The 25,231-nt window shown below is 38.8% G+C and overlaps 1 protein-coding gene across 7 annotated transcripts in view; it reads left to right on the forward strand.

Moving 5' to 3' along the window:
- The window catches only part of CARMIL1 (capping protein regulator and myosin 1 linker 1), a 191,893-nt gene that overhangs the window by 131,748 nt on the left and 34,914 nt on the right, over window positions 1-25,231 (forward strand). For all 7 annotated transcript variants that reach the window (XM_068194254.1, XM_068194269.1, XM_068194260.1 and 4 more), the window contains exons 23-29: window positions 4,205-4,298; window positions 6,445-6,543; window positions 8,245-8,373; window positions 8,636-8,767; window positions 12,966-13,141; window positions 15,100-15,187; window positions 17,806-17,955. In XM_068194254.1, the coding sequence (XP_068050355.1) occupies window positions 4,205-4,298; window positions 6,445-6,543; window positions 8,245-8,373; window positions 8,636-8,767; window positions 12,966-13,141; window positions 15,100-15,187; window positions 17,806-17,955 (868 nt within the window). The remainder of the gene's footprint in view (window positions 1-4,204; window positions 4,299-6,444; window positions 6,544-8,244; window positions 8,374-8,635; window positions 8,768-12,965; window positions 13,142-15,099; window positions 15,188-17,805; window positions 17,956-25,231) is intronic.

Genomic DNA, 25,231 nt, shown 5'->3' on the forward strand with positions numbered 1-25,231 from the left:
TCTGAGCAGCTGCAGTTCTCACCGCAGTCAATATGATCTTGAAGATGTTGAGTGCTCTCTAATTTTAAGCATCAGGATGTTTAATCTAAAGGAAAATTCATGACTTCACATCCTTCAATAGGCTGGGAAGAAGCTCTGTGGCTCTTTCATCCATACTCTGCTATAAGGTCCTTGAGTTCTGCTCTTAGCGTTAAAATTCTGAATTTGGTAATATTTTCTCTTAGCTTCATTCACTTGTGTTGATAGTGTGCAGAAATTCTATTCTAGTGAATGAAGCTGTACATAATAACAGAAAATTACTGAAGTGGGCCTTTGTGGTCTGACATTTTTTCTTTCCCCTAGCAAGTTGAAACTAATAGTGATGATCTCAGGAACTGCAGTTTTTCTTTGTAATTGCTGTGGTCTGGGTCATTTTGCTTCCATGAGTTTACTCTCAGATGCAGCCATTACCAGTGATAGATGTTAAATTGCTTTCATTCCCCTCCACCTCCATCGCATTTCTTTATATGTTGTTATTATTACTTTTCTTAAGAGAGAAGAATTACAGATTTAAATTAAGAAGCAGTTGAAGTTTTTCACATCATTAAATCCCTCAGACAGGAGCAAAGGCTCTCTTTAGAAAGTGAATGTAACCTACAATTGCTACATTCTAGACAAGGTATCTTGTAAAACTGTATTATTACTTAAGGGAGCATCTGAACCCTTGTAGGGGTCATGAGGTTAGAGCTTATAAAGTTACTTGTTTTGTGAAACTATTGTAGTTTATATACTCAGTTTTGAAATGAATTCTGCTGCACTGATGTGGGAAATTAGGTAAATGATGTATAATTAAGCAAATCTTGCAGTGATTCCATTGATAGTGGTGAATAATAATTTGCAAAGGTTATTTGTCAGCTTGCAGACGTTTCTCTGTTAAAGGGCAATAGCATGGGAAAGTCTGGTAGAAAAAGAAATACCCTTGTATTCTGGTTAGCATCAGCGTTATTTCTGTTCCAAAGTGTTTGGATGAGTAAATAGAGAAGGGGTGGAAATCCTGAGGCAAAAGCAAGTAATCTAAACAAAACCACCCCCAGAATGCCACAGTTAATAATGTGGCACTGTACTTTTTCCGGGTGACATCTCATTTATTTAACTTGGAAGCTGAGGTCATTTTGTGTTGCCTTAAACATTTTTAAATTGTCAAAAACATTGATAACATCACAAACTAAGCCACAAGCAACAAAGGTTTAAACATGAAGAGAGGGACTGTCAGTGCTGGCTGAAAACAATGAGACTGTAAACAATCCATCTTGCAGACATTTTGAGAATATTCTTCACCATATGTTTCCTAAAAGTACCTGAAGTCATCAGTATTCTGTAGAAAAGAACCATTGCTCAAAATGGAATGAAGATGCTTGAGGATATGTGTTCCATGTTCTATGATCTTAAGAAAAGTAGTCATCTACCAAACCACAAAACAAGAAGAAAGGTAGACTTCAGCAGTATGGGCAGGAGGCTGAGGGGATTTGTAGCAGACTTTAAAACAAGCTGAAGTAACTGGAAGGTTTTGTCTTTCCTCTTCTCCCAGCTTTTCTTCATCTGCTTGTTGCTGTTTGAAAATCTTATTTCTGCAAGGGAATTCCAGGAGCATGGCTGTTGGCAGATTTTGCCCCAGGGGTGTCCCAGACAGGTGGTGTGAAGTGCTGAGAAGATTTTCTGCAGAGTCCCTTACAAATGTCAGTTCAGGAGAGCATTTGAGAACAGTGGGCATCCTATTTAGCTTAGGCATTAGGCAGGGTCTTGTAACTCTGTAATTTTAATATGAAGATAAACATGTGATTTGCAGCCTAGAGCCTCCTCTGTCACAGGACTCTACAGCATTTTCTCATGTTCATTTCTGAAAGATTTTTTTTCTGTATGGACTGACTGAAGAAATAGCTGAAGTTCTAGTATCTGAGGAGAAATGCTAGAGTTTGTTAGAGGGCTATGAATTCTTCCCTTAGCAGTGATGTGAAATTCACACACCCTGACCTGAAAAACAGATGAACTTATTCCTGTAAGTAAAATCTCCACTGCAGCAGAGAGCATACATAGTGTGTGGATCAGAAGTTATTACAGGGGAAAGAATGTGATGAAATGTAGGACTGTTGTCACATATGTTGTATGTAGAAGAAGATGTATTTTGGGACCTCTTTTGGGACATCCTTTACAGTCTTTGAGCACCTCTCTGAAATTTAACATCCTTTAAATATAGGTATTTTGCTGAGTATATTGATGTGTTAGGAAATTACTGGATTATTGAATTTGTAGCAAAATGTACTCCTTTACAAGAGACAAGTGAAGTGTTAATAAAAAGAAGAATGGGGGAATATTTTAGACTTCAAGGAAACAGCGAAAAACAAAGCATAATGGTAAAGTTGAAAAGTGAGCTTTAAATTCTTGATATTTTCCCCTAAGGGCTGGTAAATTTTTAGATGAAAATAATACTGTTTGTCTAAAAGCAACCCAAGTACAGAGGATTTCCTTCCTCTTAGTAGTAGGTAGTGGTCTTCTAAAGTTTTGCCTCTGTGACTGTGTGTCCATGAAAATCTCCTTACCTTTCATTTGCCCTCCTTCAGCTCTGTGTGTCCATAAGTGTGTGGGAGGGTGCACTAAGCCTTTGACTAAATTGAATTTAGCATATAACTGCTAGCATGAGAGCTGGCAATTACAGATTTGGGATGTATTAAATGTCAAACAGCTGCAGAGATCCTTAGAAATCTACCTTCTATTTTTTTTTAACTAAATAAATACTCCACCTGTCAGACAATCAGCAAGTTCTGTAATTATCTGTCTTTGAGCTCAGAATATTTGACATTTAAAAATTCTCCCTGTGATGGCAGACACTGGTTAGTATTACATGAGGACACATAACAGGGTCTGTATCATTTGCAATGTTCTTTTGAAGGACAAGACAACTAGAAAGAAGAGTTAATTTTCCGACTGATGCAGGAGACTGACAGCTCACAGTCTATACATCACCATGTTTGCATTGGGGAAGAAACATAAAAGTCTTCCATTATCATTTAAAGTAAAATGTTGGGTGGAAATCAATGAGGAATTGGTGTGTTTGCAGTTCAGGAGGACACTGCCCTTCAAAGAATGCTGTTGCATGTGTTCAAGCACCTTGTGGGAGAAGAAGTGAAAGAAGCTTGGAGTTTCACACTATTTAAGGTGTCTGCTGTTGGGAGTAGTGTGGTCTGCTGTCATCAGTGGTGGTGACTCAGTTGAAGTTGCCAACTTTAAAGTGCTCCAGAATAGAGGGTTCCAAACATATTTGTGTAGCTCTGGGTGGAATAGGAACAGACGGTTAGTGGGATGTTTGCAGAAGGAGGAGAAAGAAATGTTTGCAGGAAATAAAGGATTAATTGAAAATAGAAAGAATAATTTCCTTTTCAGGTTTTAAAAACTTCCTGCTCTCCCCCTCCCCCCCCCACCATTTATTCAGGTCTGAAGTTGTGTGGACATAACCACTGTATGTCCATTTTAAGTATAACTGTGTCATGATAGTCAATTTATGTTCTCAGAGTTTACATGTAATTTTGACTCAGGACCAAACTCCTGTCTTTAATCTCTTATTGCAGCAGATGGACACAGCTGCAGAAATATTTTGCAAGTAAATAAGGAAAATGCAGGGAGCAATTTTTTGTGTAAAGCAATGTGGAGATGCTATGCTTGTTTTGTCAGCTTTTTATTAAAAATTCAGCAAGTGTCTTCAAATTGTTGTAAACACGAGAAGTTATTAAATAATAAATTTCTAAAACTCAGTCTCTTAGTTGCTGTCTGTCTATTACTGAATATTCCCATTTAGTCTTAGATCTGATACAGTTGCCAGCAGGCACTGATTCTCCCTGTTCTGTTTAGATACACAAAAATAATCTAACCACGTGCACAGAGCTACAGAGGGCAGGTAGGCTTTTAATCAGCAGCCACTGGGCACCGACCATATAACTGTTTTTCAAATCTACCCCTCTGTCTAGTAGTAAAGAAGAATTAGCAGCAAAAAAGAGCATGTATACTTTCTGCTATTCCACTTAAAAATGTGAAAAATACTTTCTTAATACCTTCCACGGACAACCTGGATGCACTTTATTTCTCCCTTCTGGGTTATTCTTCATAAAAAATACAGTGATTATAAATGTATACAGTAATTAGATTAACTTTCACCATATTTTTTTTTCTTTAGGAATTATACATTGCGATTCATGCCTATACCGATGAATGATGCCTCCCAAGCACTCAAAACAAACCCTGAGAAAACAGAAGAGGCGCTGCAAAAGGTATTGCATATGCCACCAATGAACAGAAATAAAACCAGTAAAAATACAGTAATTTTAAGTCACTGAGACTTCTGTTTTGCTGAATAAAAATTCTATGCTGGATTCAAGGATTGCTTGGTCTGCATAGAAATCAAGTGCTGCAAGAGCTTTTTATTCTACAGAATGCTGGGAGTGAAGGCTGATGGAATGCACTGGTGTAGTGTCAGAATATCATAACTAAAAAATGCAAACTAGACCTGGTATTACTGCGTGCTTGACTATGAAAGAGAGAGTTAGAAACTGCATGTTTGTTACATATGTGCCTGTGGGTATTACCAAATGTTTAGAATTACTGGTGCACACTTTTTATATTGGCATAAAAAGTGCAGTCAGCTCTGTACAAGACAAAGAGTGCTCTTCAGTTTTAGGGAGGATGAAAACATTTATTGCCTGTGCTTTATATTGTACATAGAAAATTCACACACTGTGTTGCCCTTAGTAAGCAACTGCACCAGCATGTTCTTTTGGATGAAAAGGTGTTGACAGTATCTGTAGCGTTCCACTTGCACGAGTTTTAAAACTCCCAGCTGAATTTTAATATGATAAATCTTGCGAGCTCCAAACAAGCCTCCTGCTCAATCAGGAAGCATATATTTCACATCTCTTTAATGAGTAGTTTTCCTTCAGCCACGGTAAGGCCATAAAAATATTATAAATAGTTCTTACAGATAACTGTGATTAAAAAGCAAATGTCTATGATCCTTGTTTTCAGTAATTTGAGTATTACAGGGAGAAGTGCTGGTAGTTAGTATCTTTTTCTTTGATGCATGAAAATTCTTTCAATTCTGCTTTTAAAATCTGATTCATGGGTGATGGATGTATTTCTTACATCTCATTTAATCTAATTGCCCTGGTTCATATCTAGACTGGTAGGTGCATTTCTGAAAAAAATACTGGGAAGCTTCTGGCCACGGGGATTTAAATTCTGTGTGTTAATTAGGCACTATGTACAAAGAGCATTTCCTTTTACTCATATCAAAGTTGCTAAAAGTGTTAGAACCTGAGTTGGTTTTAACATGTGGTTCAGGCTTTCTTTACACAACACAAGGAAGTTACCTCCTAGAAAAGATATCAGTGTCAGGAGTGGTGCTGTGAACACAGCACAGGTGTGTTCCCTGCAAGCGAGGATGCAAGTTCCCCTGCAAGGACTGATCCTGGTGCTAGGACAACTGCACTGACTGACTGATGGACACAGCAGCCACCCTCCCGAGCTCTGGTGTCTCTGCAGCACACTTGGCTTGGTGTGGGCAAAGTGGATAAACCCAGGGATTTGCTCTGGGACATGGTTGGATGTTGCAATTCTTGCTGCTGCTGCCACCTTAAAGGTGACTATCCCCACTGATGTCAGCCTCCCGACCTGCTGGCCACTCCACTCAGCCTTTCCTCCCCTCTCTCTTTGAGAACAGATCCGTCACTTTTGATGAACCTTGAGCAGGTTGTTAATAGGTGTTTTTGGCTTCACCAAATTTGATAGAGCAGGGTTAGGGGGTTACTCTGTGTATCATGAAGCTGGCTGATGGTGGGTGTGTACTGCTGGTGACAATTGTGGTGGCCTGTAAGTAGGAATCACTTGCCTCTAAATAGTACTTCTGTACTGCTTGGTTTTAACTAACCAACATGTGAACTGAGGCTGCACTATCACTTAGGCACTTTTAGATAGTTTATTTTCTCTTCAGACATAGTGCTATTCAAATCTGTGTCTTTGCAGTGGGCCAACGACATCTAAAAGAAATGAATCAAATATCTTGAGTTGTCATGATCTCTACAACACTTAACAATTAAGAGTCCCTTCAAATATTTCTCAAACCAGAATCTAATGCTTTGTCAGCATAACTTGCTAAATTGTTCAAAATAGAATACTCTTTCAGAAAACATTGGCAAAACCATGTTTAACCATGTTTCACTAGTTTGTGAATGAATTAGTATTTATTCATGTGGTTTTTAAGCACCAAGGCACACAAAATAAAGTTTGCAGATGATAAATAATTAAGCAGATTTTCTTGTCAGTCCCCAGTTCTGACACAGCAGCAAAATTGAAAGCAAATTACAATGTGAAGAGTCAAATCAGTTTCCCAATCTGACTTTTTTTCTGCCTTTTTTTTTTTAGATAGAAAACTACTTGCTTCGTAACCATGAGACCAGAAAGTACCTACAGGAGCAAGCATATCGACTGCAGCAAGGCATTGTCACTAGCACCACTCAGCAGGTGAGAATTTGTTACTTAATGGACATCTCAGTGCCTAAAACCTGCTTGGGGAGGAAGTCCTCTCTCATTCAGAGTACTTTTAAGATGTGCCTTGTGGTTTATACTGTTTCCCAAGAAATAATAATTATCAATGACAATGTATTTGGAAGCAAAGCATTTGTGAGATGAAGGTCTTCTACACAGCAGTACCATGTAGAGAAAGACTCAAGGTATTACCAAGTAAACTACTGTTGAAACCAGGAACAGTTTGGTTTGCTTGTGCTCTACCTGTGTTATTAAAATTTATTGGGACAGTGTTTTTTTACTGGAACCTGAAACTGTACTCTAACCTCTTGAAAGAGAAAATGGTATATGGAGATATACTGGCACTAAAAACTGCAAGAGCAGTTGTTTTATTCTAGTAATTTTTCTGCTCCAATGCCACTTTTTCTCCCCAAGTAAATAATCTCTATATGAAATAAGTTTAGATTTTTTATAGCTTGTTGGTTCTGGTTGTGCTTTTCTCCAACACCACATACACATCAAGTTTCAGGAAATGTAATTTATTGTTATTTTGAAATAAAGTTACTGATTTCTGTATTAAATTGTATACAATAAGGATGGATTTTAAAAACATTTTTAAAAGAGATCTGAAAAAGACTCTGTAGTGTGATAGAATCGCCTTATTATTCCCAGAATGTATTTTTTTTTTCTGTCCAGATGTCCCAATGAGACTTTCTACTATCTAATAATTAATTAGCTTTTTGTACTTGTGAAAAAATACCCAGCCAAAACCCTTTGAAGAGAAAGATTCATGTGGATCTGAAAAGGAGCATGCTGTGAAATTATTTCAGTTCTCATTACTAATGATACATGATGCTAGAACGGTAGACTTTCTATGATGGTGCGTGCACTCAGATGTTGCTTCAAAATGTCAAATAGCCAGTTCTAATGTATGCTAAGTGGGTTGATAAAGACTTTTAACTATTATATCTCCCTGCCTCATATATATTAATCAAAGCTGACTATGTGTCAGGCATTCTTGGTGGTTTGTCTTGTATGCTACAGATATACCACCTGCCCTGCGTTTGCAGCGTGTTGAATGAATTGTCTTGTGGGTACAGATTAAGTTCAATTTATCCCACTGTGAAACGTCTGATGGAAACTTCTGCTTTGATAGTTTTAATTCCCTTGCAACTAGGAATATTTACATTTTAAAAGGATACTGCAGAAGCCTGCGCAGTTGCATTTTGCTTAGACTGGAGAAATCGCTGTTAGTGTTTGTTGAATGAACAGAGCTTTCTTTTACTCTCTGAACTTCTTAACAACTCAGAGACCTTTAGACCATAGACTTAGGTATATCAACAACATTTTCAGCATTAAATTTGATCAAAAAAACAGAGTAACACTTAAATAGGATAACTTGTTGGTTATTTGCAGTTATGCTGGAGGTTACTGTGGGGGAAATATTCCACAGCATTTATTTTTCCTGATAGTAAAGTTTTATTTATTTTGCAATGCTTAGTGGTGTCTTTATGAGATGTAGTTCTTTCCTTCAATAGTATTGACATACTGCCAAGGTCTTTTCGTGCCTTTCCAGATTTTTATATTGTCACTGCAAATCTCATCATGCTACTATTGATTTTCTACCTGGACTGGATTAAGGTTGTGTTTGACCAACGTTCTGATGTTTTATCTTTTGCATTTCTTTTGTTCAAGTAGATGATTGACAGAATATGTGTAAAAGTGCAAGATCATCTCAACTCTTTAAGAAACTGTGGCGTGGATGCTGTACAGGAGGATGTCAAATGTGCGGAACGGCTGATGCGGGATGCTAAGAACTCCAAAACAGTAAGCCTTTCCCAGCATGCTGGCAATGCTGAGAGCAGTTCTGTGTGTGCTTGCAGCTTTTGTCTTTTGGGGCAGTGAAAATAATAATAAGTGTCACAAAAGAGTATTTTCTTCAGATGACCAGCTACATGTAGTACTTAAAGTGATAAGATAATTCTAATTTATGAAGACTTTGTTTTAGCCAAAGACATTTCCTGCTGTTTGCCCTGGTTGGAAGACAGTGATGAGCCTATTTTCTGAAGGTACTCTTCCTGTCTTACAGCTTTTACCAAATCTGTATCACCTCGGAGGAGCTTCTTGGGCAGGAGCAAATGGTTCACTTTCCAATCCAATCCAAGAGACACTTGAATCCATGGCTGGAGAAGTAACAAGAGTAGTGGATGAGCAACTTAAGGTCTGTAGGTAGATGTGTTACCATCTCTCACATGCAGAAATAACTAAATCTGAGGTTTTCTGTTGCTAAATGCAAATGTGCCACACTTCATTTTTCTTCTCAGTAAATTTGTATGTAAGCTAGCTATCTTTCTATTATTAGTTTCTTATAACTTTGGGCCATGTAATTTGGATTTTTTTTCCCAGTTGGAATAAAATAAAAGTTGCTTTAGTGTTTTCAGTGGGCAGAAGGAGCTTATACTGTTTATTATCATCTTTTCTCATCTGCTAGAAGAAGACTAATCAATTGCTCCTTCAGCATTTTATAAAGGCATTTGTCAAGCACCCTAAGAAGCCTCGTGCCCTGGAGGAAAGTGCTCAGTAGTTGAGGAGTCATGGTAGAGTGAAAGCTGCTTCTTTATAGACTCCACAGAAGACTTTTTTTCTCAGTGGTCACTTTTGAAACTGATGCAGGATTTCCCCTTTACTGTTTTATTTGGGTGACTTGTAGGTATTGAGAGTGCCCAAAGAATTGGTACAGGCAGCTTTACAGGAAATCTTCTCACAGATTGTCTGTCAAACCTCAGCTCTTGAAATAGATGTCATTGATCTGTCCGTGTTCTCACCTGTGTGCTCAGCCAGCTGCTGCTCAGAAACTTGCACCTTTAGTTATGTTTGCTCTTCCTATGTAACAAGCAAAGAGCCATCCATACAACATGTACAAAAGTATCAGTCCAGGAAGAAGACAAGGTGGAGAAATTTTAACAGCAGTTGGGATCTCTGTGGAAGCTGATGAATTTAAGAATACTCCTCTGGGGCAGCTCAGACCAACTTCTGTTTGTGACTAAGCTGCTTTGTCTGTGTGCTGGAGTATTTAAACACTTTACAACCTTCATCTTCAGATTCTTTGATCTTTCAATTGAAACATGAAAATGCTTCAGTCAGTGGGAATTTAATGAAGAACAATAATAATGCCATATTACTAATTACTTTTTGAAATTAAAAAGTTATTGAGGAGGAAAATTGTGCTCTATTTTTAGTATATTTCTCCCTTTCTCCATTATATGAAATAAGGTGAAGATTTTTGCAGACATGAAAGTGATTTATCCATAAGATTCTTCCTAGTGGAACCTCTGGGGTATTACTGGGACAGGAGTAGTCAGGTCAGCCCTTCGTGCTGGTCTCATGCACTTAAGTAAGTTCACCTTGGAGACTCTTAGAGAGGGTGAAAAAAAATCCTCTTCAGCATTTGGAATGTTCCTGAATTAATGTGTCTTCCATTTACACTTTTACACATTTACAACAAAAGGCACTTTATCTCAACCATTCTAACTTTTAAATTTACTTCTGATCTGTGTGGCATTAAAGTTTTAGTGGCTTACAAAAAACTATAAAGTCATAATGTTCTTTGTATACTCTAACACTCATTTTTATTAATTTTCACTTAAGGTGGAAGGGCTTTCTTTTATGTTCTATGCATGGAGGAGGAAGTGTTGAACGTGGATTTGAATTATTTTCCCCCCCAGTTGTTTAGGTCAATTCAAAACATCATAAGCAGTTTATTATTTGTAAAGATAGATAAGGGAGCTCTCATAAGGACAGTTCTTTTTGTAATTGTTGGGGGAAAAATACTGTGTGCTGTAAGAGGAGTTTTGATTTTTAGTTTCCATAGCAACCAGAGTGTGATTCTAAAAAGAAGTTTGGAAATTGGTTAAAGGCAATGAACATATTTTAAGTAAACAAGAGATTTTTTTTTCCTTTTATTTTTTAACTCAAGGAAAGGAAGAAGGGTGAAGAAAGGAGTTAGAGTAAGGAAAAACAATATTGGAATGAGTTGAGTTGACCAGAGGAGAAATTATAGCAAGACCCTTGCCTTTTTCTTCTCCTGCTGGTATCACTGTGGACACACAGAACCTGGAGATGCATTATTCAGTCAGAAAAGGCCCAAGTGAAAATAAGTAAGACAAGTGGATCCTATACAAATATAATTATTTTGTAATGACAGGAGTGCTCAAAATATTCTTCCTAAATTTTGTCCTGGAGCAAAGGGTTTGTTGGCTCCATCACCTGTTCCATTTTTTATTTTGATACCATCATTCTTCAGTCCTTTTCCTCACTGTATCTTTCTCCTGAATGTTAAGATTTAACTGTGGGTTAAATCTTTGTTCTTTTATTTCACCTGGTGATTGGTACTTGCAGCCCTGTGACTGAAATGTGTGTGCACTTTCACAGTCAATATTGGTAGCTATGGCTTTCCGTCAGTGAAAGGTTTGGGCATGGAATTAGGAGGCGAGGAAAGGTCTCTGGAGATACCTTCTATAGATAATGGTCATGTGAAATCAACAGCTAAAAACCACCATTAAATAAATTATATTCGGTTGTGCAGTTAAAGATAAGATCCAAATTCTATTTGACTTTTAAATTGCACATTCTCTCAGTTTTTTTGATTAAAAATTGATTTTGGAAATTTCAGGAAAGGTCTAGTTTTTCCTCCTGCTTCCCAGTGATGCCTTCTCAGAGCATTTTTTCACATGATCCATTTTGAAAGACCCTGCTTAGACTGCAATTGTAATTCAGCATAGCAAGTCTATCACTTTTATGATTGTGATTCATCAGTACCTTTGAGAGGCCATGGAATTTTTTCACAATAAACTACACAATTGCACCAGTGAATAAATGCTGTGGAAAAAATGGATGTGTCAGGAGCTCTCATTAGTAGTTTACTTGGCTCAGTGTTGTCTAATGTTCAAGTGCTTCATCCCCCATGGGGATATGGCCACAGAGGCTTGAAAGTCTCTTCATTAGTTATGCTGCCCCAGAATCTGCTTGAGGACTGAAGGAGGGAATGTGGGAAGAGTTCTTAAAGGGCATTTGGGAACCCAGCAGCAAGATATTTTATTAGCTATAATGGCTCTTGTCCCTTATAACTCTAAATCAAATATTGTAAAGATTGGATTTTCCTGTACGCTGTGGCCACTTCATATTGCTTTGTTGGTTTTTTCCAGACTGTAAAAGCTACAGACTGAAAGATACTGCTTTGAATCATTGAAATTTTTATGCAGCAATGGGTTTTTTTCTTGCTTATTGTCTGCATAAGGAAATTACTAGTTATGGTAGGGCTGTGCAAAGAGAAAAAAGCTCTGATACTATAGAGCTGAATTTGCGGTCACTCACCTGTGGTATGGAGTTGAGAAGAAAAAAGAAATCAGTAGTGTTTTCAAGGGGTGCAGTTCTTATTTCTGTACAATTTACAAATGCCTAGGTAAGATCTAGGTTTACCTAGTACACCTTTACAAGGAAAAGTTGTTTCTTTTATTTTATTATTTGTAAGTAACTTTTTCTGTTTTATCAACCCTCAGTCTTATCAGAGACAAGTTGGCCCATTTCAAGAAACTGGGTTCTGGCCTGATCCTTATTTTTTTCCACCCTCCTTTGAATTTTTCCTGTGTGGGTGACCATGCACTGCAACAGGCTGCCTGAAGAGGGTGTGGAGTCTCCCTCACTTGTGATACTTGAAAACTGCACACAATTCTGTGCCATGTGCCCTAGGGAAACCTGGAGCAGGGAGGTTGGACTAGATGACCTTCAGTGGTCTCTCCCAACCTTTCACCCATTCTATGGTTCTGTGTGAATAAAAATTGTTGGCTATATCTAAAGTTTGCTGTAGATTTACATGTATATAAATGAGAGCCGTATATTAAAGGTTTGTATGCTGACTGCAGATCATGCTTGTAGCTACTTCTTAATATTCAGCTGGTATATTCCAGCCATCTACAGCATGCTGAGTTCTCAGGATCTTTCTTCCTCATTTACTGATGCTTCTTACAAAGTGGCAGGTCTGGAGCACTGATGAAAATTGGTGATTCAGGGCACAGTTTAGAGGGAAGGCAGCTGCAGCAGAGCATCCACTGCAGTGGTGGGTGCACAAGGGAACATAATTTGTTCTGACAGTTCAACACACAGAGATGTAAATGTTTCATATTTGAAAAGGCAAACAAGTACAGTTGCGGGTCATTTTCAGAACAAGTGTTTTGATTCTCAAAGCTGTATTTTGTAAAATGTCTTATATTGCAGCTGGATGCAAAATAGATTGGAAAGCAGGAAGAAGAATTGTAAAAACTACAAGTCTAAAAGTGTCATATTCAACAGAATAATGCTGTCACCTCACAGCTAAAGTAAATCCCAGTATCTAATGTTATTTTTTGCTTATTGTGCTGCAGACACTCCTTGAGTCTATGGTGGATGCAGCAGAAAACCTTTGCCCAAATGTAATGAAGAAGGCTCGCATCCGTGAAGACCTCATTGAGGCCAGCACTGAGAAGATTTCCATCCCACGCACTTTTGTAAAAAATGTCCTCTTGGAGCAATCTGGAATTGATATCCTCAATAAAATTAGGTACTTTAGGAGGCTAATCTAACAAAATTGGTATTTGGATTTTGGGTTGTGTGTATGTGTGTTTATGTAGTAGAATTTTGGAATGCTTTTGTGACTCACAAGAAAGTATATTACAGCATTCAAAGAACAGGAAATTGTCCTACAGGTCTGGGGAACTTAGATTTGTATGCTTGGAATCTCTAGGGATGCTAACTAAGATCATGAATGTATGTGTTCTTAGTTAGTGAAAGATTTGGTTTGTGGTACACAAATAATGTTTTCATGACTGATCCTTTTTTAAAAAAGCTTTCTTTTCTCGCGTAACACTGGATTAATGTAATAGAAGGAAATTACACTATTTGCTTAGAGTGGTAGTAGTGCTTTGTCTATTATTACATTTGGTCTGGTCCTGTAGCTGTAGCACTTTGTGTGGGAGCTGTGCACTGCAGACAGACCTACTTAAGAAATGGAAATGTGGATATTCAAACCACAAATCTGGAGCAGAAATTATTACCCTAAATAACTCTTAGTTTGTCCTGTAAAAAAAAAAAAGAGGCGTTTACCTGACCTTTTACTGCTTTTTGTTTTATATTGAATGTATACCAGTGAATTTATTTACACAGTATAATGTAGTTAACCTGTACTTAAACCTTTTCAGTTCCTTTCTGCCTGATGCTTGAAAAGCATGACATTTTGCATTGAGATGCTAATATCTTTGAGGAGGAAGGAAACAGTTTTGTCAGAGTGCAGCACAATAGGCAGGAAAAGGTGTTTAGCTATACCTTCAGCGTGTTTAAAATAGTTTAAAATAGTTTTTTGCACTTCAGTCCTATCAAATAAATCTTGGCCCAAGGACAATAATACTGCCTCTTCTACTGTAGAAGCTGGAACTGCCAGTGAGGTGAGGGTGCCACACTGTGATCTTTCCTGCCTTATATTATTTGAAATTAATGTTGGTAGCTGAGGGAGATTCCTTCACTCCCACTCTCTTCCCACTGTGGCTTGGCCACCATTCTACCTCCCTATGAATTGCATTGCCTTTCCAAGGAGTTCCTTACCTTTTTCTCCAGGCTCTCTGCAGCAGTAATGCTAGCCCCAGACAGAAATAGCTTTGTTAATCCAATACAGTTCAGTTTACATATAAAAGCCATAAACCAAAATCATGTCACTTGCTGGCAAATGTCAGTTGAAAGAGTTGGTGTTGAAAGCAGAGGCAGCAGAGGTGGAGCTTTGGGCTGCAGCTCAGGCAGTCATGCTTGTTGGCTCCACAGCAGCTGCCCTACACAGCCAGAACATTTGGTGCTGTCACCAAAGATGGGACCCCAAGGGAGCAATTCAAGGTACATATTTCCTTGAGAGGGAGTTAGGAACTAACTAGGGCAACCTAAGCTCAGTGTGCAGGTGTGGTGGTGTTCCACATATGTCTGTGCAGTGGAAAAATGGCTGATGTGAAGTTCTTGAGGCAGAAAGTGGTTACCTGGAGCAAAAGAGGAAGCAAAGTTGTGATGGCATTGGCTGAAGAAACGGCCTTGTACACTTGTCCTTACTGGCTGATCAACACAAAAAAAAAAATTGAGGAAATCAATGGATTGTAATTGTTCAGTGGAGTAGTGTTCTATAGGCAACACTGTCCTAATCACATTCGTCTGGGATGCATGTTTGTATGATTTTAGTGGAGGACTATTCCTCTCTGAGTTTCACTTCTTATTTTTATTCAGCTGTCTTACCCAGATGTTTTCATTTCATCTCATGGAAAACTGTGAGAAGCAGGTTAAATATGGTACAGAGGCTCCTGTGTTTATTGTGTGATTCATGAGTTTATTTCTGAAACCTGCAGTCATGTATCCTGACACCCTCTAATGTTTTACTTCAAATAAAATGACAGCACAGTGGATAATCGTCACACTGTTGAATGTGTAATAAAGATGAAAATCTCCTGCATGAATTAAGAAGTTCTCTCATTTTTAATCCTCACACAGTGAAGTAAAGCTGACAGTGGCTTCTTTCCTGTCTGACCGAGTTGTAGATGAAATCCTGGATGCACTTTCCCATTGCCACCACAAACTGGTGAGTTTTTTCTTGGTTGATATCTAATATGTCAGATCTCAACAATGCCATTTATATTCATAACTTGTTCGGTTTCTCCTTTGACAGCTCTATTTTGAAATTGGTCCTATTTTCATTGACATCCTGACATCTTTTGAAATATAATTTTGGGGCTCTTGCCTCTTTGCTGTAAGAAAGATGCAACCTTGGAAGAGATGTGTTATATACTTGTCCTATTATCTTTTGAGCTGTTGTCAGATCTAGAGCTAAAACTGCCATCAGAATGCAGTATTGAGTTGTTAGTTAAGAGCAGTCCTAGTATTTATCAAGGTGAGAGTATAAGGCTTGATTGCTCATGAAATGAGAGGTAAGATTTCATTCTTTAGAATTCTTTGGGTACTGCTGAGACCTTGTTCCCTGAATGAGTATGTTTTGAGGTTACCTCAGAAATGGAGATATCAAGTTTGAAGATAAATGAGTCGGAATGTAGGAAGGGAAGCACTGTTACTTGAAGGGAAGCTGTTGGGAGGCACAGATATTTATTATAGAGGTATTTGCCTCATCAAGAGTAGAAGAAGTAAACAACTGTGTATCCACAGAAAAGTTTATTTTTGCTTCTAATGCAATGAGGCTTTGTAAGGACAATCCAGTACTCTTTTTTAAAAGAACTTAGTGGGTGGTCATTCTGATTAAAGTTACTCTTCAGTTCTAATAGAAATTTCACTGGCTTCAACTTGCAGTCATGATTTTTTTTCAGATGCTTTTCTCCCCAAGATAAGGGAACTATATATATTTATCTTTATTTCCTCTCTGTGAAAGTCCTCAGACACATAAAACAAATCACTCTTTCTATCCCCCTCCCCCCTTTTTTTAATAGAAGACTGAGTTACTTAAGCATGCATCTTTGTAATACAGAGCAGCACTGTGCAAAGGTACAACCTCTGGTATCTGGAGCTATGCAGCAGCAAGAGCCTGCTGTGGGAGAGACCACATAAATGAGTTTGTCCTGGAGGAGGCTCAGCTGGAATGAGCAGGGCTGGGCTGTGTCTGTCCAGTGGTATTGCACAACCTGGACATGCCCAAGTTCCTGCACAGTATGTCATTTTCTCCAGCCTTTGAGTCACTTCACTGAAAATCCTCTGCAATTTTTCCAGCTGTTTAAGAAGTTGCTTTTAAAATTGTGGTTTCCAGAACCACACAGACTATTTAAGTGTTTTAAGCAACACAGTCCACAGGAATGAAATTGTTTTCCTCCTGGTATTTGTTATTCCTTGTATTTGCATTGCCAAGAATATAAGAATTCCTTCCTTTTGTCAGAGTTTCAGTGGCAGCTCATTTTTAGGACAAGATTTGCTAGACCTCCCTCCCACTAAAGGCTTCTGGATACTTGTTGCTTTTCAAGATTGTAAAATTGGCTAATTGCCAGTGCTCTTGGTTTCTAATGAATGATTGTACATTTTGGGTTGTGATCCATTTTGGCCTATGTGACTAACGTGTCCCTTTCACCATTTAACTCTGCTGTGTTTCTGTTAGCTCTAGGTTCTTTGAGATGATATAGCACTGATGAAAACCTTGAGGAGTACTGATCTCACAAACGCTACTAGAGAAACTCCTGTCCAATTTGACACTGTTAATCTTCAACTGACAGCTGCAATCTGAGAGCTGGCAGCTACTTCTTCATACAGCAAAGATTAGCTCCTTAAGTTGGAGTGTCATGTTCTACTAACTCAACCACCCACAAATGTCTGTGTTTGTTGCATTGGCATAGTAGTGTTTGAGGCAACTTTGAAAAATAAACCTTGTTTGACAAGACCTCAGTTTGCCTAATGAGATGACGATTAGCATTAATTATTGTTGCAGCTATTTTAGTGTGCTTGAAGATAAAGTCATAGCAGCTCTCCAGTTGCTTTTCCTAAGTAGACACCAGACTAAATGAACTGTAATCAACTCAGGTCATCTGTTGACCTTTTTTGATGGTTAACAGAACAGCGATCCACTGGTTGTCCCAAGTTCTGCTGATGTGAAGCAGTGGACCACACTGCCTCTTGGAAGACTTCTGTGACCCACTGATTTGGGACAGCTGATCTTCAAATATCAGCTTTTAGCAGATATTTGTTTAATATTCTCTTCAGTTATCAAAAAGAACTAGAAAATATTTCATCATTTTCATGACATCATGAGCCCACTCCATTCCAAATACAACCCAGGGTGGTGTCTATAACATTCTCTGTGGTCCTAGTAGCAGTTTTTACTAGGCAGGTCTAAAAACACACTTTACTGTTGATACAGCTTTTCCCTATCTATTTCTTCAGTGAAACAGAACTGAGGTATTTAAAACTGTGGGTTTTTTGTGAATAGCAGATTCTAACATTTTGGCCATTGAATAATGATGAAAATTATATTGGCTGGTATTGTACATGTCTTTGTTAATTAAAAAATAATTCAAGAAAAAGCTTCCTTTCCACACTTTTATTTTCTCTATGAGGCAAACCCAATGTGAGGACTAACCAATATAAATGAGCTTTCCTTTTACACTTGGTCTTCCAGGATTTCTGATCACTGAAATCCTCTAAACTTTCTGGTTGGGTTCTCTTTGTCTTTTTTAAGTTTGACTGGTGTGTTCCTGTCCTTATCTCCAGGCTGACCATTTGACCAGACGTGGCAAACCACTTCCACAGCAAGAATCACTGGAGATTGAGTTAGCTGAAGAAAAACCCACTAAACGCTCTATGATCACGGTTGAGGAGTTGACAGAGATAGAACGTTTGGAGGATCTGGACACTTGTATGGTAAGACACATTCCACAGCTCGTGTGGTTAAGCATACAGGTAATGAAGGAAGATGCTTTTCAGAATACTATTTAGCGAATATGTGGTATCAGGAAACTGAAATTAGGAATTAGCTTCTAGAAGAAGTAAATGTTAGTTTGGAAGACTTTTCCTGAGCTGCATCTTGGTGCTCAGCAGAAGAAAAGCTTTTCCCAGTTCTTGGCTTCTTTCCTCGTGCCTGTTCAAGGGCCTTTCCCTTGCATACACTGCTAGTAGAGTAAACACATCCTTCACAGGGCACAGTTTCACAGAGCTTCATCTGAGGTAATAAATTGGACAACCTTTCTGCCTTTGTCTTCCTTCTGCTTGGTTTCCTTTCACCTGTGACAAAAAATATTTCTGCCTGAAAGATATGTTACTGGCCATGAACAGAAGTTGATTCATGTGTGACTTTATTATAAAGATGGCTCTGTGCCATATCATCATCCTTACAAGATGTGAACCCACTTGATTGCAAATATAACTGTTCTCAATCTCAAATTCCCCTCCACCCAGCTCAGTCTGTTGGGGAACTTTACAGTGGACAGGAACTTTAGGAAGTGCTTCTCTATTACAAATTAGTCAAATAGGTGGTCACTCCTGCAAGAGATGAGCTTTCTTCTCTACCTTCCTACCTGATTCCTTGGCCATGTGCTTTCACCAGAAGCTAAGATGGCAGAAAAACTGATTGCAGCTTTTGGTAGAAGGTTTGTTGATTCAGCTCCCTGAATAAACTTACTGCAGAGTCAGACAGCACAGGAGAAGGAGCAGAAGGGCTGCTGCCATCTCCAGCAGCTATCTGTTGGTCTCATTTATCTATAAAACAAAAGCACACCTTCCTTGCAAATACCATTTTAAAATAGGTTCTCTCTCCCTTCCAAATCTCCTGTTTCACTGAGAGCTGATTTGATACCATATTTGTCTGAGCATCACAAATCCCTGTGAGGCTTGTGGTGTTGATTACATCATCTAGTTCATCACTGGTACTATCATGTTCCAGAAGCTTTCTGTGGCCAACATACAGTAATCATTTTGAGCCCTAGCTCCTATGGGAGAGACATCCCAGTAAAATACGGCATCTAACACTGTATCTGTAAGTTTGTTTTTGCATGCTGGCTTCATATATAAAAAACTAAAATAAAGGCTTGTTTTGACACCCCACACTCTGCCTTTAAATTTATTATTGCATCCTGTTAAGGATAGTAATACTGGAAATGTAAAAAATAGCTCCTGTCTTTATCTCATATCACCATGGTTATATGAAAGCATCCTATCACTCTGCTGTTGTCTTTCACTTTGGCCATATTAAAATAATGGAAATGTGATGCTGCTTACACTCTCTAAAAGATGCATTAGATGCTAACTGTACTTATCTTCAGAAGTGTTTATATGTCTTCATTCTCTTCATTCACCCTCATCTTGCACAGAGATTCAAATACCTTTGTGACCCAGATTCTCATCAATATCTAATTTCTGAAGAGAATGAAGCATCAAATAAACATCAGACAGTAATCTTAGTCAGTGCTAAAGAATCCATTTATTAAAAACTAATCCATATTTGGGAGCTGCCTTTTGCATCCTGACTGCAAATGATGTTGCTTGCTGCTGTAAAAATATACAGATAGATGAATTCATAGAATAGTTTGGGTTGGAAGGGACATGAAAGATCATGTTCTGTGGACAGGGACGTCTTCTATTAGACCTGGTTGCTCAGAGCACAATCCAATTTGGCCTTGGACACTTTTAGGGACGGGGTATCCACAACTTCTCTGGGCAACCTGTTCCAGTGCATCATCACCCTCATAGTAAAGAGTTTCTTCCTAATATTCTTTTTAAAATCCACCCTCTTTCAGTTGAAGCCATTTCTCCTTTTTTCTATCACTACATGCCCTTGTAAACAGTCCTGCATTTTTGTAGGTCCCCTTTAGGTACTGTTGTAAGGTCTCCCTGGAGCCTTCTCTTCTCCAGGCTGAACGACCCCAGCTCCTTCAGCCTGTCTTCATAGGAGAGGTGCTTCATCCCTTTGATCATCCTCATGGCCTCATCTGGACTCATTCCAGCAGGTCCATGTCCTTAAACTGGGGGCCTCAGAGCTGGAACGCAGCACTCCAGATGGATTTTCACACTATAGAAGTAGAGGGGCTGAATCCTCTCCCTCACTCTGCTGGCTACTCTGCTTCTGCTACAGCCCAGGATACAATTGGCTTTCTGGGATGTGAGTGCATGTTGTCAGGTCTTGTTGAGACCACAAACACCCCCAAGTGCTTCTCCCCTGGACTGCTCTCAGTCCAGTCTCTGCCCAGCCTGTGTTTGTGCTTAGGATTGCCCCAACCCAAGTGCAGGACTTAGCACCTGGCCTGGTTGAACTTCAACATCGACTCAATGACACAGCTCCAAAAGGCTGAGCGATACAGGGATTTTTACTGAGCTAATGTTCTCACTGAGTTTCTTGCAACTAAAAGCACTTTAAGAATGCATCTTCTGTGTGGAGTAAGTAACTTCAAAGAGAGTACTTTCCAAGTGATTCATTTTAACTATGGGAAAATCCTACAGAGTTCAGATAGTCTCTTGAGAAACATAACCTTATCTGTGGCAGCTTTTAAGTGTCACACAGTTATTTGTGTGGAAATAAGGAACCCTCTGAAAGGGGCATCAGTGAATGCATTATGAACTAGTCAGTGCAGGACACAGATATGTTGCTGAGAGATTTTACTAGAAAGAGAAGCATATGGTTTTATGAACTATAATTAGGAACCTAATTAATTTTGATTATTTTTAATCTTAAATGTGAAATAGATATTTAGATATTACTTCCAAAGTGGCATTAGTCCAGGACACTGCCTTGCTTGGTTATTGGAAATCCTTAGGCAGATCTTAGCCTTTTGATTAGATGCACCTGGCTGTATGCAAAGCTCAAACCTGGAACCTTGAATTGCAGCTTGGTGAATTGTGCTTGTTTGGGAGCCTAATCTCCTATAGCCAAAAGTATTTGGAAAGTAGGATGAGGGTGATTATGTTGCTGGGATGCCAGTGAAAACTCGCCTATTTTAAGCCCAGTCTTGCTCCAGATGGCTGTCAAGATGTTTTGGGAAGAAGAGATTTTGGTCATGAAGGAGAGGCACTGAGCTTGGACCACAATTTGGGGAAAGCTGTTTCCCATTTGCAAAACAGGATTTGTTTTGCAGACCCCTGTTATCTTCATCAATGCTTTGTTCTTGTTTTCTTCATGAAGCCTATTTATGATCAGTGTTTTGGGGTAAACCATACAGCCTCATGTTGTTATTTACCAGTTTCCCTTGAAGCTGTATTTCAACAATGTGGGAAAAAACTGGATCTGGATTCACATTTGACTATGGTTGTTGGTAGATTGTATATCACTGAAGCTATATGAATGACTGGGAGTGAGGTGGATGTATTAGTAACAAAATGTTGATGAGCTATTTGTTTTTATATGTGGATTGAAGCCGAATACAGAAAAGTTTGGAACACTTGGACGGGCAGCAAAGGGATCTGAAACCTCCATTGCTGGTGATAGAGGGAACAGACAGGCACTATTTCAAAGCCTGCCTGCCTATTCTCAAGCAGACTGCAGAGTGGCTGTGGCTGGGAGGATTTCCCTGACAGAGAAGAACTTTAGATATGTATAAACAACACAGACAAGACAGAATGAAATATCACAAATAGGCTCATGAAATGCATCACTGAAAAATAGACTCTTACGTGTTATTTCTAGTATTTTCTGTTGTGAGAATTAGGGCTTCCTAAATACCAAACTCTGCAGTTAACACTTATTAGCTTCAGCTTAGGATAAGTTTCTTATCCAGCCTTTAACAGCGGCCTGAGACCCCATAATATGAAAGACTTGTCAGTCATACCAGAATTTGCCAATCTGTTAAATGAGTTGTGAAGAACACTGGGAGCAATTGAGTGGTCCAGCGTAGGATGAGATTGCTGGAACATTACGCATCCAAGTGCTTCTGATCTCCCTGAGCTGCACTACAGTAAATTGATGCTTCCCTAATCTACAGCTATCTTAGTTGTCTACGTTTGATTAGAGCTGCATTGATGGTAATGAGTAATTAGATAAAAGTTGTGTGCAACTAAGATGGAAAGAAAAATCTTTATGCAGAAAATGACTTGCTCTTCTCAGATGAAAGGAAATCCGTGGCCTGCTTTTCAGAGCTTAGTCTCAATCATGAATTAAGTTCATAGAATAGTATGGTTTGTCTAAATTTTCCTGTGTTTATCTGATGAGTGTGACACATATTCAACTCATGCATGCATTTTAAAACTAACTTTAAATAATGCACCCTTTTTTACTGAGACTGAACATTGTGTGTCTTGGTATGTGTGATCATGTAGGTAGATACTGTCTGATTTTAATTCACATAATGCTTCTACCTGTCATGTGCATTAGTACTTTGCAGAATACTAAGTAATGCTCATTCCCCACCAAAAGATAGTGGAGCATCTTTGCTAGATTGTGTTTACCAGTTGTTTCCTAAAGTCTTTTTTTTAGCTATTTAAATGTTATTTTGGGTTCTAGACTACTAAATAGATCTCAATAGAGTTGAGACACTATTTAAAGATATTTTGAGAGAAATAGCTTTTCTTTTGCTAACAATCCACTCTTTTTTAAAGTATCTCTCTCAGCAATATAACTTTATTACTATAGGTAGTGACAAGATACAGCCAGGATAAGTATTGTTTTTAGAGTAAAGTAGAGGTTATTTGTTTTATGAAGAGGTATGGTAGGAAGTTGCTTGAAACATGTAAAGCAATTGCAGGTTGTAATATAGAAGTTTGCCTATAACTCTTCTTTAAAGCATTTCAGTGTAGGATTGAAACACTTGGATGGTAAATTGTGTTTGAAAAAATGCTAGTGGGTAATAGGAAAGGGCTGGCTGTGATGAATATTGAGTGCTATCCATTTTTCATCTATTTCTAATTTTAACCACAGAAATTGTTCTGTGATTTCAATGGAGGAAAGTTAAAAAAATTAATGAGCAATATATTAAAGTTCTTTATTGAACAATAAATTTCACCTGTAGAGTAGAGAAGAAAATTTGCAGAAATAGCAGAACACTTGTAGATTGGTGGTGTATGTTTTTCCTGGTTAGCCACAGTCAAAGATTTAGCAGACGAGTCCTGTATTCACATGAAAACTTATGACCTTGTGTGTTCTGCAGGACAAGGAGTTTATGGACCTCAGTGTTTTCAGAGAAAAGGAAAAAAATGGCACTCACCAAAAATAACCCAAAAAGAACACCCCAAACTCATAAAGCACCACTTGTAAGCTTTTCTCCTCTGACCCACCCCCAACCCCTGGCCCCTTTCCCATCAATAGCAAGTTTGACTTAAAACAACAGAAACCTCTTCAGTTGCTTTCCCTGGCAGAAGGAGGAGATCCTGGTGCACACTCAGGAACATGTGCACTGATGCTGTAGGAAGGAAAACCAAAGCACAGATTCTCTGGTATGCCCTGATTTACTACCACATCTGATTCTTGCTGCTCTCTATTTACCTGCAACAGAATTGTCTCAGGCATAGAGACTCAGCTTTTTGGACGAAAGACTGAACACCTACTGCAAATAAACCCTGTTTCCTGTTGCACTCTATATGTTCTCCTGTGCCATAAATAAAGCTCCAGCTCTATGACTGACTTAATCCAGCAAAAATCTTCTTTTTGCTGAAATGAGCATCTCCACTTTCCCCCGTACACAGTTCGCACTTTCCTGCCCACAGCCTCACAACAAACTGGGTGTAGGAATTGATTCGACTGACAGTTCAGCTTTTCACGGAGGATTTCTTTCCCAGGTTAGTTTACAGACCAACTAGTCCCCTGGTTGAGTCCACAAAGCAAATCCTGAGTGGCAGAAACAAGCAGACAAGGATGAGAGCAAAGGCAGCAGCCTGGATGAATGCTGGATTAAATTGATTGTGACACTTGAGTTTCTCTCTTGTATGCATTAGCAGAAATGGGCCTTTGATGTGCAGTAAATACAGTACTCTGTGGGAAGCTAGAAACTGGCATTATGGTATGTGAGAGTGTTCTTGGCTTCTGAAAAGGCTCACAGGCATGTGAGCAAATCTACTTCAGTGGGAGTCCAGTCATATTTCTGACTCACCCTGAACTAGGGCAGTTTATGGAAATATCACCAGGAGGAGCAAAGCACAAGTGCCAGAGTCCTCCTTAAGCCTTTCCCTACACATGCAGTGCTGTGGCTGAGAAAGTGCCATACAAAAGGAATCACTGTGATCATTTTGCAGAATGTTTTGTGTATTTGCAATTTATGTGTTATCCTCATTAGAATTATGAATACATTAATTTAAATAGTGAATATTTATTACCTATCTTTTCCTGATTTCCTCTCTATATAGTTTTGCAGCATCCTCACTGCCCTTACCCATGTTTATTCAATACTTGATACATATGTAGACTACAGAGTACAGGCTTATGAGGGGTTACATGTTCCCAGCTGAAACATTCTAAAAGAAACCTGGCTTTCAATGTCTTTTCTTGGATCTCTAAATGGAAGGAGGTGATGGATAATTTATAGATAGTTTTTTTTTCTTAAACCAGCTGAGATTTCTTAGAGTTCAAAGCTGTTTCTCATAATCTAGGGTACATTATTGGCACAATATGAAGTAAATGAAGAATGTGATGAACTGCTTAAGAGCACTGCATTCATGTTTAAGAAAAATAAGTAGTATAAATTTGGAGATTGCTTTCTGCTTAGGTTATAGGAAGAACTGTGGAATGCAGCTGCTGGTTATTCTGTTTGGGTGGTGACACCTGTACCAGGCACTTGTCTTCCTGTAATACTGGTGCCTTAGCAGAGCCAGATTTGTGCTGGGGGTGGAGAGGAGGGTGTGTAGTTGTTGTGATTTAATCGGGCAGGCAGCTGAACATTATGCTCACCTCCCCCGCAGTGGGATGCATGAGAGAATCAGAAAAAAGTTAAAAACTCATGGTTTGAAAAGAGAAACAGCTTAGTAGTACAGAAAATGAAGGGGATATAGTAATAATGATTAAAAAAAATGTACAAAACAAGTGATACACGACGCAGTTGTTCAGCACCTGCTGACTGATGCCCAGCCAGACCCCGAGGAGCAGCCACCACCTCCTGGCCAGTTACTCCCAGGTTTATAAGCTGAGCATGATGCCATATGGTATGGAATGTCACTTTGGTTAGCTGTAGTCAGGTCTCCTGGCTGTGCCCCCTTACAGCTTCTTGTGCACCCCCACTCTCCTTGC

Source organism: Anomalospiza imberbis, chromosome 1 (assembly GCF_031753505.1).
Source record: "Anomalospiza imberbis isolate Cuckoo-Finch-1a 21T00152 chromosome 1, ASM3175350v1, whole genome shotgun sequence".
Lineage (NCBI taxonomy): Eukaryota > Metazoa > Chordata > Aves > Passeriformes > Viduidae > Anomalospiza > Anomalospiza imberbis.